General features: G+C 44.4%; 1 protein-coding gene across 7 annotated transcripts in view; it reads left to right on the top strand.

Moving 5' to 3' along the window:
- Window positions 1–19,495, top strand: part of CNTNAP5 (contactin associated protein family member 5) — a 397,960-nt gene that overhangs the window by 338,771 nt on the left and 39,694 nt on the right. For all 7 annotated transcript variants that reach the window (XM_039494759.1, XM_039494757.1, XM_039494760.1 and 4 more), the window contains 2 exons: window positions 6,745–6,984; window positions 8,763–8,987. In XM_039494759.1, coding sequence (XP_039350693.1) covers window positions 6,745–6,984; window positions 8,763–8,987 — 465 coding nt within the window. The remainder of the gene's footprint in view (window positions 1–6,744; window positions 6,985–8,762; window positions 8,988–19,495) is intronic.

Genomic DNA, 19,495 nt, shown 5'->3' on the forward strand with positions numbered 1-19,495 from the left:
TAGCCAGTTGTGCCACTAAGCTACAGTATTGATTTGCACTATGTTTTGCTGTTGAATCATTGGCATGAGCTCCCTCCCATCCCAGAGGCTTCTTCCTGGCTGTTCAGAGCTGCTCAGTAAGACCCCAGCTGCATAAACCTGTGGCTGCCAGCAAAAGTAGTTCATTTAACGGTCATGTCCTTAGCAAAGTGTTTCCCCAAGCCCGGTTGTTTGCAAGTTTGAACCTCATGCTAATATCCCTGGGTCAGAGAGAAGATTCAGATCATATGCATAAGGTAAAAAATACCATATAACCCGGGGATAAACACTTTTCACAAAGTGATCACTCATATCTGACCCTTCAGTTCTTCATATCAAAGGAAACCTACCCAACACCTTCAGAAGATGAACCTGGAAACTTAAATTCATAACTTTGATAGACACCAAAATTATGGGCTTAATAAAGAATTGGATTTATGGCTTTGTAAGGGGGTGGGCAGGGGCTCCCTCATGCCTCTTTCAGACCCTGTTTCCTGTCCTTTATAATGTCTTTCTTCCCACCCCACCCTAGTGGATGGCCAGAGGGGGTGTTCTTTGAGTAAACACAAGAAAAAATCCTCTCCCTTCCTTTATGAGAGAAGAAAATCTGTAGGAAAACAAAGAGATTTAAGTGTGACCTAGATCTCAGGCAGCCTTCCTGGGTCAGCCCCTGGAGCTTAGTCTAAAATGCACCTCAGTGGTGGTGTGAGAATGTGAGAAGAGTTCGTTGTTCTCCTCTCCGTCAGAGTGAGGGTATGTTTCTTCACATACCCCACCTTTCAAGCTGGAAAAGCTGTTCTGGGTCAGTTTGTCTCCATCTCCAATCTCCCATGAAAAGAAATCAGCATTAGTATGCACCTTTCCCATCCAGTGTTGTACTCTGAAACTGTAGGGTGGTAGTGAAAGGTTTCATCTCATTGTGCGTAGATTTGTGTCTTTCATGGTGTGGATCCAGAATAGGGGAGCATGATCCATTAACAGGGAGACGGGTTGGCCATAAGTCCCACATCCAGGAGAGCTTTTAATACAGCCTTTAAGTGCTATAGGTGGTCTTACCACATAGGGCTATAGAGGATGATGTTTTCTACATAGGCTGCAGCATATTGCTGTGGGGGGCTGGAAAGTCACAGCAACTCCATGGCAGGCAGGGATAGCTCAGTGGTTTGAGTATTGGCATGCTAAACCCCACATTGTGAGTTCAATCCTTGAGGGGGCCATTTAGGGATCAGGGCAAAGATTTGTCTGTAGATTGGTCCTGCTTTGAGCATGGGGTTAGACTAGATACCTCCTGAGGTTCCTTCCAACTCTGATATTCTATGATTCTTGATTTGGAAGCCCCCAAAAGAGGTGGAGAAAGCTTTTTTGTCTTGCAAGGAAGGGGATAAAGGAATCTGCCTTTTGTTAGGTCGATATTGGTCAGGTGTTTTGCTGGTCCCACCTGCTCCAGTAACTCATCTAGCCTTGGCATTAGGTCAACATTGAATTTCAAGATGGAATTGATCTGTTAAAGTCAATGCAGAACTGAACCAAACTCTATGGTTTAGGAACCAGAACTATTGATTCCACAAGTACCCTCATCTCCAGCATTGCTCGCGCTGCCTCTCAGGCTGTATCTCACATCTTCCATGGCAGTGGTCTAGGGCTCTCCCTGACCAGCTGGCCTGGGGTGATCTCTAGATGACGTTGGACCAACTGTGTTCTTCCCGGGTGGGTGGAGAATACTATTGTGAAGTCCTCAATCAATTGAAGGAGCTACTTTCTTTGCACAGGGAAGAGCCCCTCACCCCCGGGACTGTTGTGAGTTCTTGGACACTGGTTACTTGGGATCCTAATTCAGGTTCAGTCAGAAAGGGAGTTATCAGCAGGGCCTCCCACATTTTCCACGGATTGAGAAGATTCACATGATAGATCTTAGTAAACCAACCTGACTTGCCTGTCACTGTGCCATTAATTTAGACTTGGCTGAGGGTAGTAGCAACAGGACACGGTCGCTTGGGTGGAAAGTCCATAGTTGTGCCCCTCTATTGTAATTTATTTCCTGGGTGTGTTGGGCCTTTCTCAAATTCTCTCTGCCTGTTGACCACCCCTATGTTTATGAGTTGGTCCCTTAATTGTAAGACATACTGGAGTGTGTTTATGTCCCCTACATCTTGTTCCTTCCAACCTTCTCTTAGTAAGCGCAAGATTCCTCAAGGTTGATGACCGTAAAGATGCTTGCGGAACCTCTTTTATGGCAAACTGGAATGGTGAGAGTAGCTGGTCTCACTGCCTGGGGTTGTCACTGCCTGGGGTTGTCCCTGACAAAGCATTTCAACATTCCCTTCAGCATCTTATTAAATCGCTCTACTAAGCTGTCGGTCTGCAGGTGATACACCAAGGTTTTCGGGAATGTGACCTTCAGAAGGGAGCATAATTCACTCATCAGCTGGGAGGTGAAGCTAGTGCCTTGATCTGTTAATATTTCATAGGGAAATCCCACGCATGAGAAGGTTTTCAGGAGTTCTGGAGTGATCACTGTAGCTTTGACAGAGAGCGCAGAGGAACAGGCTCCGGGTACCTGGTTGCATAGTTGACAATCGCTAATGTGTACTGATGCTGCAAGGCAGTTTTTCTAGGGGCCCAATTATGTTCACTCTGATTTTCTTGATGGGTGTTTCAATCAAGGGCAGAGGGACCAAGGGTGCCTTAGGGATCCTGTTACTGCTGCCCAGTTGATATTCTGGGCAGGAGGAACAGTATTCTCTCACCTCATAATGCACTCCCAGCCAGTAGAATTGGGCAAATACCCAAGAAATGTCTTCTCTCTCCCTAGGTGTCCAGGACATGGGCTATCATGTGCATGCTGGAACACCGCCCAGTGGTATTTGTGTGGCATCAGCTTCGCCACCCCAGTTTGTTGATCCCTTTCAATTCAATACAAGCGCTCCATGGTTCAGTGTAGGGTTGTTCCTTTGCTGTTGCACAAAATTCCTGCTCTGTAGTAGGGATTCCAGGTTCTGACTGCTTACCTCTTCTTTCCCTGTTGGTGTCAGAGGCCAGGGTCCCGCTGCCACGGTTGCACCGACCAGGCCCAACATCACCTAGGAATGTTGCTCAGGACATTCCTCCTTCAGGATCCTTGGCTCCACCAAGGCTTACCAAGTTCAGGGAACGGGTTTTGCTGATGGATCCGGATTCTCTCTCACTCTCCAGACTTGTGCATTAAAGACTCCCTAGAAAAAAAGCCAACCCTGCCCTATGATTATGAGGTAGGCCACTTCTTTGGCTAGCGGTTATCATTACCACTGAGGTATGGGCTCCCACTGTCAGTGGTAGCCGCTGGCTTGGGTAGGTTTTGACATCACCATGCAGGTAGATTGTATTCTTAGGGGAGTTGTCACCTCCCACCCTGAAGGCCTGAACCACTATCTGGCTGCAACTGGAATCTAAGAGTCCTTGAACTCTCTTCCGTTGGACCATCACCAGTACTGTCAACTTGGGATGGGGTGTGATTCTTTTTCCCTGCCCAGGTTTCTGCTGTCCAGCCCTGGGCATATTCACATTCCATCAGAGGGACACTCCCTGTTTATGTGTCATGTCTGCTCACAAGAATAGCACGTTAAATGGCTGGTGCTACTGGCATCTTTCCTAGGTGATGTTGGGCCTGGTCGGTGCAACCGTGGCAGCGGGACCCTGGTCTGTGAGTCCTGATCCCATTGTTTGCGGTGCCCGGCAGTCCCATGGATGATGATGTATCTGTGCCTGACCACCCTTGCCTTGCTGGGACTAATCTTGGGCCAAGAGGTGGAAGGAACTTTTCAGGGTCCTTCAGAGAGATTGTTACTGATTCTGGCTCACCCCGCCCCCCACAGTGGTCACCACCCTATGGAGGCCTGGGGTGGTTTCTGCCTCTAGTGATCTTTCAGCTTCTATAAAGTCCTCCATTAGCCGTACCACTTCTGATACTGTCCCCAGGCAGTGCTGTAGTACCCACTCCTTGCCTTTCACAGGTCATATCTTTATGAAGTGTTCTGTTATGATGGCTCTGGTAACCTGGGCCTCTGATCGCTCCTCCAGATGGAGCCACTTCCAGTAGTGTTTTCTGTACCCTTGCGCTACTATCCGGGGTCCCACCCCCTTGGGGTAATTCTTGGCTCTAAACCATTGATGGTGAGTCTCTCTGGAAATAGCCAAGTACTCCAAAATGGCAGACTTTACTTGTTTGTAGTCTTTTGCTCTCTCTAAGTCCCAATTCTGATCGATTTCCTGGGCCGGACCTGTCAAGTATGGGGCCAGAATCAAGGCCTGTTGTTCTGGAGGCCAGTGGGCTGCTAGTGCCACCTGCTCAGATGCAGCTAGGAAGGCTTCAGGGTCATCATCTGGTGCCATCTTGGTTACATTTACTGATACTGGTGGGGGACCCCCTCGGCAGATGCATGACCTGTTGGAACTCTGTGGGGGCATCATAGGGCTGGTGTATCCGCTGTATCCTTTCCTTTTGAAATTCCTGCTGCTGGGCCATCAGTTCCCTCAGCAGCTGTTGTCGCTGTGTGGCCTGAACTTGCTGCTGGGTGGCCCATTCCTGCAGCAATTGCTGTTGGAACTGCTGTTGCTGAGCAGGCTGCTGGTGCTGCATCTCTGCTAACCACTTATACCACTATGCCGCTTCCATCTTGCATGGAGCAGCTGGGCTCTATCCCCTCTAAGGCTTTTTTTAAACCCTTGTATCACATGTGATTATGCCCACATTCTCCACCATTTTCCAGGGGCAGGGGCTTCCTCAAGTCCCCTCCAAACCCAATTTCTGGTCTCTTTTAATGTCTTTCTCCCCTGCCGGTGGAAGCCCAAGAGGGGGGTCCTTCAAGTAAACAAACCAAAGAAAAGTCCTCTCCCCTCTTCCTTTCCTTAGGAGAGAGGGGAGTCCATAGCAAAACAAAGAGATGCAAGGGTGACCTGGATCTCAAAAAGTCTTCCTGGGTCAACCCTTTGGGCTTAGCTTTAGAAATCTGGGGGTGGTTCTCTGGCCAACATATGTAATTGGAGCATGATCCCCAATAAGCAGGAATTTGGGCGTGGCCATTCACGCAGGTCACAATAAACACAAATGACCAAATTCTTGTCCTTAGATGCATGTCTGCCTTTAAAATCAGGAGAAAGCCAGTGCTTGTGCATCGGAAGACAGAATTTGCTCCAAAGAAGAGTCTGTAAATGTTTGTTCTCTTCAAGAAAATGCCTCTATCATCTGGAGCATAATGAAAGATAAAAAGCACATAAAGTCAATCTGTCTCTTAGGCACAGTCATGCTGTACAGAGCTAAATTATCCCCATCAAGATTCAGTGCCTATGGATTCCTGCTGTTAATATGCAGGAGAGGAAAGCATCAGCCAGTACTGTAGGGTGGAGTGATAGGGTTTCTCTGAGATTTCTCCTCCCCCACAAGTCTCTCTCTTAATTTGTGGAAGAGCGACATTAATTGAACAGTATACAGCAAAACACACCCTGATCTCCAAGCAGTCCATCGCAAAAGTGTCTTATGACATATTGTTCTCTGATCATGCTCAGCTGATCATGTGGCATTGGGACCAACATCTACATGTGAGTAAGTTTAGAGAGGTGCTTCTTAGTTCAGAGTTGTGTTGCCAAAAGCCCAAAATTTCACAGCAAGAATAATCAGTCTGAAAAGGATATTTTGCTCTTGAAACAGAATTGCAGTCTGCAGCCTCAGTGAAGATATGGGAAAACCACAGACGTTTCAAGAGCAAAACACTGGAAACTGTTCAACAGAATAGTAAATGGAGTGGTATTGCTATGAACTATCTTTGCCATCATTAATTGATATTAATGTCTCAGCCCACTTCTCGGGGGACAGGTGTCCTCATTACAAATATGGGTCCTTGTGGTTAGAAGCAGATTATTAATTTAGACTATAAACCATAGAGACTAAGCTGCCCTTTCACCCCAGAGAGCTTGTTTTCACTAAGACATTTAATCATATTTAAACTATTTTAACAACCAAGTTAAATGATATGATTCTGAGCACAACTGCCTGGTCACACACACAAGGACCAGTCATTTTCAACATCATGGCCGCGAGTTGTGGGGAAACCCTGGCCTGAATAGCATTCACCTATGACAGGTAAAAGACATGACTTGTTCTTGTCTGTGCTGACCAGTCAGTAGCCTGTCAGCGAACTCCACTGCCCTTAGGATTACAATCACCATCTATTATGTGTATTATGGTAGCACCTGGAGGAGATAGATTTGGTGCAGATAGGTAACAAAGAAGAAAGTCAGTGCCCCAAGGCACAGTCTAAATGCAGCAAGTGGATAAAACAGGCAAACTGGGTGGGGGTGGGTTAGGAGGACATGGTAATGTGATGAAAAGAGCTTAGCAGAACAGTGGAAGTCACAGTTCATCATTTTCTCATCCAGGAAGAAAAAAAATCAAGTTTAAAGCAGGATGAAATTTCCCAGGAATGACCAGGTCAGGCAGGGTGCAGTGTGAAGAGACATTTACAAGGAGCAGCAGGAATTGCCATTTCGTATGGAGTTCTGAACAGAGGACTTCAGTCTCCAGAGATGCCAACCTGGCACTGTATTCCCTGAAAACATACTTAAAATGTTACTGTAGGATAATTGCTGTGTATTATGACTGTCCTGGGGTGCTTGCATTTCTTTGTAGCTTTGCATTTCTTTTCAGACTTGTCACTCAAAGCAAAACTCTTATGTTCCTCTCTCTTGTTTAAGGGGGAACAGCTTCAAGACAGAAAGGTTTCCTGGGATGCATCCGCTCTTTACATTTAAATGGGCAGAAACTGGACCTGGAAGAGAGGGCTAAAATGACCCCTGGAGTCAAGCCTGGCTGCCCAGGACACTGTAGCAGTTATGGTAATCTCTGTCACAATGGAGGCAAATGCGTGGAGAAATACAACGGCTATTTCTGTGACTGCACCAGCTCTCCCTACGAAGGGCCTTTCTGCAAGGAAGGTAGGCAGCACGACTGCTCCATGCGCTCGCCTCGCAGCTCTTGGCAAGCTCTGTGGCCCTAAATTGCAGCTACACAGGCAACCTTAATTTTAACATTTCCTAACCTTTGAGTGTTTGATGATGATGTGTGAGGTCCCTGGAATCAATGTTATGGAAATAGGGTCATGTTGTCTATATTTAGTAAAAATATTGATTCCTGGTTTATTGTTATATTTGTGACTTTTGTTAATAGTGATACAAATTAAACAATAGGAGAAACGGGAGCTGCCCCTTTAAAAGTAGAGAGATGGCATGGTGAGGGGGCTGGAATGCTCAGTGTGTCTTCATGGGGCATAATGCTGCTGCTGCTGCAAGAGGAGGCTGGTTTGAGGTTGTGCTGCAAGAGGAGGTCTCCACTGGCAGTAGGCTTTTAAAGAAAAAGGTCTGGATTCCTGGAACAAGGAAAGTTCTGGAAAAGCTGAGTCTTGTGATCAGTGATGCAACATTTGCAATCTTAGTAATGTCCTTTTAACATAGTTTTTTTGTGTGTAATATGTATTCACCATCCAGGCAACTCTCAGGAAAAAGAGATCGGGGTGAGAGGATAATTTTCAGGGAAGTGAAGGCAAGAAGCCCTTAACCGATGTTGTCCATGCAGCAAAAAGAACAGATTAAATGTGCTTTGGGGGGAAAAACACATTTGTAATCCACCATAATCTTCCTCTACTTCTAAATCACAGCCAGGCTGCATGTGAGCGTATTTATTTTGGCTGCCTCTCCGATGCCATATGTTTAATCGCTGGGTTGGACCCGCTTCTGGTGTAAATTGGCTTAATTCTGTGGAATTCAGTGGAACTGTGCCCACTTATGTGAATTGCAGATCTGGCACTAAGGTTGCAATAGGCACACTGAATAAATACCAGTGTCCTGTTCAGAGGTGGGTACAGATACTGTGGACTATGGGAAAGTACCATTTGAATCAACCTACGACTACCCAGTAAATAGTGGAAGATGTCACCCTCCAACTACTGTTGTCATCTAAATATATTTTGTGGCTAGACCATTTTATGCATGTGATGCAAACACAAAGTCTGTCTCCTGGACATGACCACATATAGCTAGACTTCTCCTTTCCTGAGGACCTAGGCATATCTCTTAGCTACAATACCTTTGTAAAGGTGGACTGTTAATAGTTGTTTGTTTTAAAGGAAGGAACAGATATGGGCTTCAAAGGTTGGTTAGGGTAGAACGAGGACAAAAAGACCTCGAACTCAGAGCAGACCTGCAGAACTCTGTTGCTACCACCACAATAGTTTAAGGTGGGGGTCTGGCTCCAGCTTGCATCCTCAGTGATTTTCCATGGGCGACCAGGCTGAAAGTATGAAGAGGGTCTCTCCAAGTGCCTGGAAACAAGCCAAGATGGAGGTCCTTTCTGTAGAATGTGTAAGGAACATTCTGCAGCATGCTCCTCTCTGAGTGATGCTCTTCTGTGGTAGTCTGCCTGCATCTGCCATGTCCATGGAGAAGGACTCGAGCACCTGTAGTTGGCTTCTACAGCTCCAGGCGCATCTTGCCCCTACCCTACTCAGGGGCTTCTCACAGGAACAGAAACATGTGTGGCTGACTCAGACAGCCTGACTTGGAGAAGTTCAAATCAGAGATTCACGTCTGCAGCTTTCGAAAGATTTGGGGTGGGTGGGGATTGCAGATCTGATGGTCTGGTTCAGGCCTATGTCCAATTGTAAGATTTGAAAATGCACCATCTGAAATAGATTCCTTGGTTTATGTATTATTTTCAGAGGTTTCTGCAGTGTTTGAAGCTGGCACCTCAGTTACCTATATTTTCCAAGAGCCTTATCCAGTGACAAAAAATGCAAGCACTTCATCGTCTGGCATTTATGCAGACGCCATTATGTCCAAGGAAAACATTGCATTTAGCTTCCTGACAACACGTGCTCCGAGCCTCCTGCTCTACATCGACACCTACTTTCATGACTATTTGGCTGTGATTCTCTCCAAAAATGGTAAGCCTTTATGATATGCTACTGCAATAATGCCATCCTGACTGTATTAATAGTTACTGTGGGGACAATACCGAATTCAGGGTTGTTCTCAACTGGATTCTGTGGCTGCAGCTTTATCCATTTCAATTCATGAAAGTGGTCATCACTCTTGCTTATATCTGTTTAATTTGCATGCAGTGCTTCACTCGCTTATTCAGTCCTTGAATAATCATGTTGCTGGAGCTTAAAAGTGCCTTAATTTTCATTCAGCATGACTGTACAGTAGAATTTCCTTACTATTTATCCCATGCTGAAATCCATTAGGACTACTAGATAAGAAGATGAGAGAGTCTGTGAGTGTACTTGACCCATGTATATACTGTTGTCTTATCTTTTACCTTGTCTGTTGGTATGTGTGTTGCTCCTTCCTATGCCCTTTGAACCACCTCTGAGCATGGCCAGTTGAAGAGTAGTGATGAATAGCAAAATTTGAGGTTTTCTGGCTTCACAATCACATCAGGTGCAAATCTGTTGATATTAGAAAATATTTAGGGGAGGTTTCCAAAAGCATCTAAAGGATTTAGGAGCACAAGTCACATCAATTTTCATTGGGACTGCTGCTCCTAAATCCTTTTAAATGCTTTTGAAAGTCCCACTGTTGGTAAATATCACAAGCAGCCACATGGCAGGTTTTGGATTGTCTGTAAAGTATCAAGTACAGAAACTTGGGAACTGGTTACTAAGCATACTCGGGATTAAATGATTTCCCATCTAACTCCCGTCCTTCCACATTGCTAGATGACAAATGCCACATGGACAGAATGTAGAGGGACATTGTGGTACTCTCCACGTGAAATACCTCCTCTGGCTTTTGCCCCTTGTTTTATCATTTTTATCTCGTATCCTTTTTTTTTCCAGTGTCATTGAAATGGAAACTATTCCAATGAAAATAATGTTCAGATGCATTATGCTTCCCTATTGTAGCTAGTTTATGCTTGCTATAAAGCTACTGGACTATGAATAACAATGTTCTTTGCAATGATAAACGTGATCGTGACTCCTTGTCCATTACTGGGTCTTTCTCTTGGATATTTGCAAAGCACAGTAGTGTGTGGTGGAGCCAGGATTGATCCGGTTGGATAACTTATTTATAAAGGTCATACTCTTTGGTGAAGTGGGACTGGGTACTCTCATTCAGACCTGAGAAGTAACACTCTTCACTGGTATTTCAGGAGCCTTTAGAGTTGTTATGAAAATAACGTGTTAGTAGAACAGCCATCTACCGAGTAACACTTGAAAACCCAACTGCAGGCTAATTTTTCCAACACATTCAAGCTACTGCTCACTACTTGTAATGTTCCCCTCCCATCTGGCCTGCAGAATGGCTGGGTGAATTCCTAACTAATAACTCTATGTCACTAAGGAGAATGATGAGCATAGGTGTTCCCAGGCTAAATGTGTTTCACAACAGCTAAAATGTCTGAAAGTCTAATGAATGTTTATACTCTATTGAAACTTTGCACAGCACACGTTGCAAAGTTAATAGGAATTGATAAAAATAATGAATAGTCTTATCTAACTCTTGCAGCACTTGCCATCCACATAGCTACAGAGGAGGTCAGTATCATTATCTCCATTTACCAGTGGGAAAATGGAGGCAAAGGGGTATTGAAGTATCTTGTCCAAGGTCATCCACCAGGCAACTGGCAGAGCCAGCAATAGAATCCAGGTCTCCCAAGTCCCTCTTCACTGCTCTGTCCACTAGGCAATACTTCTTCCCCCACAATAAGATCACGCTAGTGATCAGAACCTTAAAAGATCAGGTCCTCGGAGAGTAAGGCATAGATACATGATCTCCTGGGCACCATCATCACTCAGGAAGAAAAGAATTGCCATTCTGGGTCAGACTCATGGTCCATCTACTCCAGTATTCTGTCTCCAATAGTGGACAGCACCAAGGTTCCTGGAACCTCATAATGGACAATTATGAAATAACCTGCCCACAGAGGAAGGTTCTTCTTAGCCTCTCTCAATTAGTGGCTGGCTGAAACATGAGAGCTTATAGGTAAAATTTTCAAAATCATCTAAATGACTCAGGAGCTGAAGTCCCATTTCCAAAGATGATTTAAGCACGTAGAATCCTAAATCCCATTGACAGGATGGTGATGGTGAAATCTTCAGGGAGATTAGAGAGATTGCAAAAACAGAAAACCCAACAATAATGGAGCATTTCAGCTGTCTCCATGTTGACTGGAAACATGTCACCTCAGGATGAGGAGATCAAATTTCTAGACACCATTAGTGACGGCTTCTTGGAAGCAGCTAATCCAGAAACCCACAAGGGGAGAGGCAGTTCTTGATTTAGTCCTAAGTGGCGCCCAGGATCTGGTCCAAGAGGTGAACGTAGCTGAATCACTTACTAATAGCAAACATAATAAAATTAAATTTAACATTCTGGTAGGGGGGAATACCAAAGAAACACACCACAGTAACATTTAACTTCAAAAAAGGGAACTATACATCAATGAGTAGGCTAATTTGAAATTAAAAGGAACAATCACAAGAGTGAAAGGCTGGCAAGCTTCATGGAAACTTTTAAAAAACCAGCGTCATGGAGGCTCAAACTATTCATATACCCTGCATTTTATATTTTATATATATATAGGCTTAACAGTGAAATCCTTGCTCATCTTAAACACAAAAAAGAAGCTTACAAGAAGTGGAAGTTTGTACAAATGACCAGGCAGGAGTATAAAAATATTGTTCAGGCATGCAGGAGTGAAATCAGGAAGGCCAAATCACACTTGGAGTTGCAACTAGAAAGAGATGTTAAGAGTAACAAGCAGAGTTTCTTCAGGTATGTTAGCAACAAGAAGAAAGTCAAGGAAAGTGTGGGCCCCTTACTGAATGAGGGAGGCAACCTAGTGACAGAGGATGTGGAAAAAGCTAATGTACTCAATGCTTTTTTTGCCTCTGTCTTCACGAACAAGGTCAGCTCCCAGGCTATTGCACTGATCAGCACAGTATGGGGAGGAGGTGACCAGCCTTCAGTGGAGAAAGAAGTGGTTTGGGACTATTTAGAAAAGCTGGATGAGCACAAGTCCATGGGGCCGGATGCACTGCATCCGAGGGTGCTAAAGGAGTTGGCGGATGTGATTGCAGAGCCATTGCCTATTATCTTTGAAAACTCATGGTGATCGGGGGAGGTCCCAGATGACTGGAAAAAGGCTAATGTAGTGCCCATCTTTAAAAAAGGGAAGGAGGAGGATCTGGGGAACTACAGGTCAATCAGCCTCACCTCAGTCCCTGGAAAAATCATGGAGCAGGTCCTCAAAGAATCAATTCTGAAGCAATTAGAGGAGAGGAAAGTGATCAGGAACAATCAGCATGGATTCACAAAGGGCAACTCATGTCTGACTAACCTAATTGCCTTCTGTGATGAGATAACTGGCTCTGTGGATGAGGGGAAAGCAGTGGACGTGTTATTCCTTGACTTTAGCAAAGCTTTTGATACTGTCTCCCACAGTATTCTTGCTGGCAAGTTAAAGAAGTTTGGGTTGGATGAATGGACTATAAGGAGGATCGAAAGCTGGCTAGATCGTCGGGCTCAACGGGTAGTGATCAATGGCTCCATGTCTAGTTGGAAGCCGGTATCAAGCGGAGTGCTCCAAGGGTTGGTCCTGGGGCCTGTTTTGTTCACTATCTTCACTAATGATCTGGAGAATGGCATGGACTGCACCCTCAGCAAGTCTGCAGATGACACTAAACTGGGAGGAGTGGTAGATACGCTGGAGGTTAGGGATAGGATACAGAGGGACCTAGACAAATTAGAGGATTGGGCCAAAATAAATCTGATGAGGTTCAACAAGGACAAGTGCAGAGTCCTGCACTTAGGACGGAAGAATCCCAGGCACTGCTACAGACTAGGGACCGAGTGGCTGGGCAGCAGTTCTGCAGAAAATGACCTAGGGCAGGGGTCTCAAACTCAAATGACCACGAGGGCCACACGAGGACTAGTGCATTGACCCGAGAGCCGCATCACTGCCACACACCCCTCACTGGCCCCACCCCCACTCCACCCCTTCCATTAGGCCCCGCCTCTTCCCACCCTTTCCCTGAAGTCCCCACCGCTGCCCCAGGTGGTGCAGAAAGTGTGAGGCTTGCAGCGCCAGAGGGGGCAATCCCGCGGGTAGGCAGAGGGCCGGTGGGGGGGCACGGGGAGCTTGGTGGTCCATGTGTTTGAGACCCCTAACGAAGGGGTTACAGTGGATGAGAAACTGGATATGAGTCAGCAGTGTGCCCTTGTTGCCAAGAAGGCTAACGGCATTTTGGGCTGTATAAGTAGGGGCACTGCCAGCAGATCGAGGGATGTGATCATTCCCCTCTATTCAGCACTGGTGAGGCCTCATCTGGAGTACTGTGTCCAGTTTTGGGCCCCACACTACAAGAAGGATGTGGAAAAATTGGAAAGAGTCCAGCAGAGGGCAACAAAAATGATTAGGGGGCTGGAGCACATGACTTATGAGGAGAGGCTGAGGGAGCTGGGATTGTTTAGTCTGCAGAAGAGAATAATGAGGGGGGATTTGATAGCTGCTTTCAACTACCTGAAAGGGGGTTTCAAAGAGGTTGGATCTAGACTGTTCTCAATGGTACCAGATGACAGAACAGGGAGTAATTGTCTTAAGTTGCAGCGTGGAAGGTTTAGGTTGGATGTTAGGAAAAACTTTTTCACTAGGAGGGTGGTGAAGCGCTGGAATGGGTTACCTAGGGAGGTGGTGGGATCTCCTTCCTTATAGGTTTTTAAGGTCAGGCTTGACAAAGCCCTGGCTGGGATGATTTAGTTGGGGATTGGTCCTGCTTTGAGCAGGGGGTTGGACTAGATGACCTTCTGAGGTCCCTTCCAACCCTGATATTCTATTTTTATATAGCTAGATAGATATAGATATAAAAAACCCCTCCCCAAAAGCTACTCACTACAATAGGCAGTTATAGATAAAAAGAAATCTTTAAAAATTGGAAGTCAAATCCTAGTGAGAAAAAGATAAAGGAATATAAACTCTGGCAAGTCAAGTGTGAAAGCATAAATTAGGCAGTCCAAAAAAAATTTGAAGAGCAAATAACAAAAGAGACACAAAAAAAACTAGCAGCATTTTTTTTAAGTACATCAGGAGCAGGAAGCCTACCAAACAGTAAGTGGGGCCACTGAACAATCAAGGTACTAAAGGTGCACTCAAGGAAGACAAGGCCATCAGTCTTCACTGCAGAGGATGTGAGGGAGATTCCCACACCGGAGCCATTCTTTTTAGATGACAAATCTGAGCAGCTTTCTCATATTGAGCTGTCAGTAGAAGTGGTTTTGGAACAAATTGATAAATTAAACAGAAATAAGTCACCAGGACCAGATGGTATTTACCCAATAGTTCTGGAATATGAAATTGTAGAACTACTTCTGTGGAAAGCAACCTATCGCTTAAATCAACCTCTGCACCAGGTGACTGGCAGATAGCTAATGTAATGCCTTTTTAAAAAAAGTCTCCAGAGGTTATCCTGGAAATTACAGGCCATTAAGCCTAACTTCAGTACCAGGCAAACTGGTCAAAACTCTAATAAAGCACAGAATTATCAGACACAACTACGTACACACGAATAAATTATACGACTTAATAAAAATTTGGGTAAAACAAAACAGGTTGTATAAAACATTAAAAGGTGGTGTCACACTAAACACTAAACACACTAATCACATTCACAGTCCACTGGCGTTGGTAGTTAGCGAGCTGTTCTGTGGGTAGCTATTGCCTCCCGCACCCCATTTTTTTCCCGCATCCCTCCGCCCCAGGGCCTTTTGAGATCCTCGTGGTTGCCTGATGGCCCTGGTAGTCAATAATCCTTCCTCTGGTGGGTGGGAAAGCAATTTCACTCCTTTCCTCCTTCATGACATTGCAGACACAGCATTTTGGCCTGCATTTCCCTGGCTGTTTGCCTTTGCCTTTGGTCATTGCATGTGCATGATTTTTGTGACAGGTGATTTTCAGCAGCTTCACACAGCAGCATGTGCTAGATGCTGCATGCAGCAGCCAGACAGCAGCCTTTTTTATGGTTATCAGCCATAGCATGCTAATGCATAGATATAAATACTTAATACCATACATAAATAAGTAATATGATGATCTGCCATACCAGTCCTTTTGCACTGTTTTTGCACTGTTGCATTTGTGCCCTGTGGCAATAAGCTCTTGCTCTAAGCCAAATGACTCCTAAAATCTATCTAAATCAATCCTGTCAATGCCCTAGAAATCATCAGAGAAGACTAGAGAAGTCCTGCTCTGTGGCAGATCCACCAGAGGCTGCAGAACTCCAGAAACACAAGAGCATGCTCAGATCCTGCAGAGTCCTGCCTCCATTTTATTATGTATTGTATCTTCCTTCACTTCCCTGCCCTTCCTGTTGATTCCTTTTGTAATATTCCTGCAGGATTAAAATGCTAGTCCCCACTTAGTGAGAGAGTGTGTAAATGATACAGACAATGACACAGAGAGACATTAGTGAGCAGTGGTGATAGGAGGCAGACAGAGCAGGGAGTCCAGTGCTAGTTAGGACAGACAGGTGTGATCTAGAGAGGAGCCCAGCACAAGGGGGCTGATGGGGCTACACTTTCTTCTTTCTGAAGGCATGGGCTGGCTGAGCCTGAGCCTGCTGTGGTTATTTACCATACCAGTTACCAGCCCAGGAACCCCATCAACCAGGACTAGGACCCAGCGCACATTGATCAACTGCAGATTGCAGTTGCTTTGCACTGCAGGTACCCCCACCTTTTGCCAGGCCAATACCAAGGACACCAGGACGGGTACCCCATCAGTGGGCCAGCCAGCCCAGCCATAGAGCTGCACCAGAGTGATGTGTGCTTGAGTGCACCTGCACCATGACATAGCAAAATTCAGTAAAGTAATAAAAAGAGTTTTCAGTTTTCCTTTTGGGGGTTCCTGGGTGGGGGTGGGGGGGGTCTCGGGGGGTGTAAGCTGCTGAACACCCACTTGGACACTGTTTTTGACCCTAGAAGCATTTGACCTCAGAGATGCAGCAGCTGCTCAGCCAAGGCACTGCAGGAACAGTCCATGAGCCAGTCCATTTTGATTCTTCTTTTGGCATTTTTTGCTTTGTTTTTCTTTCACGCGCTGCAGCGCTGCCTGTATGGCATCTCTGGCATCTGTCTGAAAAAATTTAAAAAAATTTTTTTTTTAATTGTCTTTTCTGTATAGGCGCTGATAGAACAGATTTGCAGCGACCGCGTCCGCATACGACGTCCATTTTATTTTTTTTTTTTTTTTTTTTTTTTTAATTTTTATGCTGATCAGTGCTGATCAGAGCTCAACGCAAAAAAAACAGCAAACAGGAAAAGTTTTTTGGGCTTTTCCTTCCTGGCCTGGCCACTGAGTTCTGATTGCCAGTTCAGATTGTGGTGTGTCAGTGTCAGTGGGATACCGCCCATACATGGCTCGAGGCCACACTAACCCCAATCCGATATGGTAATATGGGTATATAGCCCTCCTCCCCTCCTCCTCTCGTTAGGGAGACAGAAAGAAAAGAAAGCTTATTTATTTATATAATAAAGCCTAGTAGTGTGGACGGTTGTGGCGTTAAATCGGTTTTACGCTCCTAAAACTGGTTTAAACGCGTAGTGTAGACCAGGCCAAAGATGAGCATGATATGTTTGGGAAGAGTCAACATGGCTTTTGTAAACGGAAAACATGGCTCACAATCTACTAGAATTCTTTGATAGGGTCAACAAACATGTGGACATGGGTGATCCAGTGGCTATAGTGTACTTGGACTTTCAGAAAGCCTGTGACAAGATCCCTCAGCAATGGCTCTTAAGTAAAGTAGGCAGTCATGGGGTAAGTGGATCAGTAACTGGTTAATCAATAGAAAACAAAGGGTAGGAATAAATAGAAATTTTTCACAGTGAAGTGAGGTAAATAGTAGGGTCCCCCATGGATCTGTATTGGCACCCGTGCTGTTCAACATATTAATAAATGATCTGGAAAAAGGATAAACAGTGAGGTGGAAAAGTTTGCAGATGATACAACATTACTCAGGATAGTTAGGTCCAAAGCTGACTGTGCAGAGTTACAAAGGGATCTCACAAAACTGGATGACTGGGCAACAAAATGGCAAATGAAATTCAATGCTGATAAATACAAAGCGATGCCCATTGGAAAACATGATTCCTCAATATACATATGCAATGAAGGGGTCTAAATTCTCAGTTATCACTGAGAGAAGAGATCTTGGAGTAATTGTGGATGGTTCTCAGAAAACATCTACTTTATGTGCAGCGGCAGTCAAAAAAGTGAACAGAATGTTAGAAATCATTAGGAAAGGGATAGATAAGAAGACAGAAAATACCATAGTGCCAAGATAGAAATCCATGGTATGTCCACACCTTGAATACTGACAAATTAAACTAGATTTCTGGTTCCCCCATCTCAAAAAAGATATATTAGAATTGGATAAAGTTCAGAGAGGGGTATGAAAGCTTCTGAATGAGGAGAGTTGAAAAAGATGGACTATTCAACTTAAAAAAGAGACAAGGGGGGCGGGATATGAGAGAAGAATATCAAATCATGAATAAGTGTGGAAAATGTGAATAAGGATGAGTTATTTACCCTTCACAAAGCACCAGAACCACAGTCACATAACTAAATTAATAGGCAGCAGGTTTAAAACAAACAGAAAGAAGTACTTCTTCTCACAATGCACAGTTAACCTGTGGAACTCATTGTCCGGCAATGTCATGGAGTCCAAAATATAAATGGGTTCAAAAAAGAATAAAATAAGTTCCTGGAGGATAGGTCCTTGAAGGATATTAGCCAATGCGGTCAGGGGTGCTACCCCATGGTTTTGGTGTCCCTAAACCTCTGACTGCCTGAAGCTGAGACTAGCCGATGGGATGGATCATTCAATATTTGCCCTGTTCTATTCATTCCCTGTGAAGTGTCCGACACCAGCCACTATCGGAAGACAAGATACTGGGTTACATGGGCCATTGGTCTGATCCACTATGGCTGTTTTTATATTCTTATGTAAGACTTAGGCTCTTGGTTCACATAGGTGTTTTTGAAAATTTTAATCTATATCTTTTAAAGTCCTATATCATGTAATTGGGCATCTTTTCATTATTCACATAAACATTTAGTCCTTTTATGTAGGCTACTATGCCCTTGGGATCAGCATCTCCACATCAGGTCTCTAGTTATAGTCCTTTAAAATTCACCATTCTCTGGTCATTTTTCAAGGAGCATGGGACCTCAGAGCACCTGCACCTTGAGACACGGATGCATTAATCAAATTGCAAAGAAATTCTAGGTGCCATTAATTACCATGCAGGATAAAAATCATTATTCTGCCTTATTAACGGTATCAAAATGGTTTCCATAGATCATTCACCTGATCTTTTGACCTTCAAGGATGACTGGGTAATTAGATTATATTGTATCCCAAAAGAGTATATCCAAAGTGAGAGTTGTAACACAGTAAATGGAGAAAATCTCTGAGTGAAGAAACCAATAAGGGGCATTGCTATAGTTTAACACTCTTTAATCTTTCCAATTTCCTCTGTCCCATGAAGAGTCATGCACCCAACAACAGACACTTGCTAAGAAAGAAAATGTATTTCTTCACTTCCACTTCATGTAACTTTCTGTTGCAAATTTCAGCAATCCCACCAAATAACAAACACCTCAGCATTGTTCTCCATCTTGATCTCACTATTACAATAGCCCACTTCACTATGATGAAAAAAGCCTTGGTAATTCCACAGAGATATCTGTCACTTACTCTCCCCTACTTAGGAAAAAAATCAGATGAGAAATCTAAACCTGATGGGAAAAGATATATAGGAAATGTGTCTCCAAACCTTTGATTTCCACTTTGCTTTTCCTATGGGTGTCATGTGATTCCTAATCCAGAAAGACAGCAGATAGTCAGCATCAAAGTAAAGAGATAGAATCTCAAGCTCTATCCCAAAATGATTGAAAATTTATCTGGATTTATCATCTTATCTCATGACAAACTCAAGAACTGGAGGGATTTTTTCTATTCAGTACCTATTGCCATCCCAGTGAGCACCCTCTTTGATTTCTCCACTAGCAAGAGAGACTCTGAAATTGCAAAGGAAAGATTAAAGATAGAAAAAAAATACATCAGTTAAAACCAAAAGTACAAATGAAAACAGCTTGAGTCCTTCTCCTGCCAGCTCTTTGATTTCCAGCTTACAGGAGCTGTAACGAGGTGAACCCAAGTGCCCTGTCATCTAGGGCCTTGAAATCTGCCAGGCTTTTTAATAAATGTGTAATGAAAAACTAAACCCATGGTAGGTGTGAGATAAATTAGCACACAGCCCCACCCCCCCAAAGTCCAAGAAACGTAAAGCAGACATTTTGCAGATTAATTGTTTTTTAATAAACTAATAATCCATGTTAACTTCCTCTATTTCAAAGTCAGAAGCAGGCCTGTGTGAGCAGGGGCGG

This window comes from Mauremys reevesii, linkage group 11, assembly GCF_016161935.1.
Source record: "Mauremys reevesii isolate NIE-2019 linkage group 11, ASM1616193v1, whole genome shotgun sequence".
In the NCBI taxonomy this organism is placed as follows: domain Eukaryota; kingdom Metazoa; phylum Chordata; order Testudines; family Geoemydidae; genus Mauremys; species Mauremys reevesii.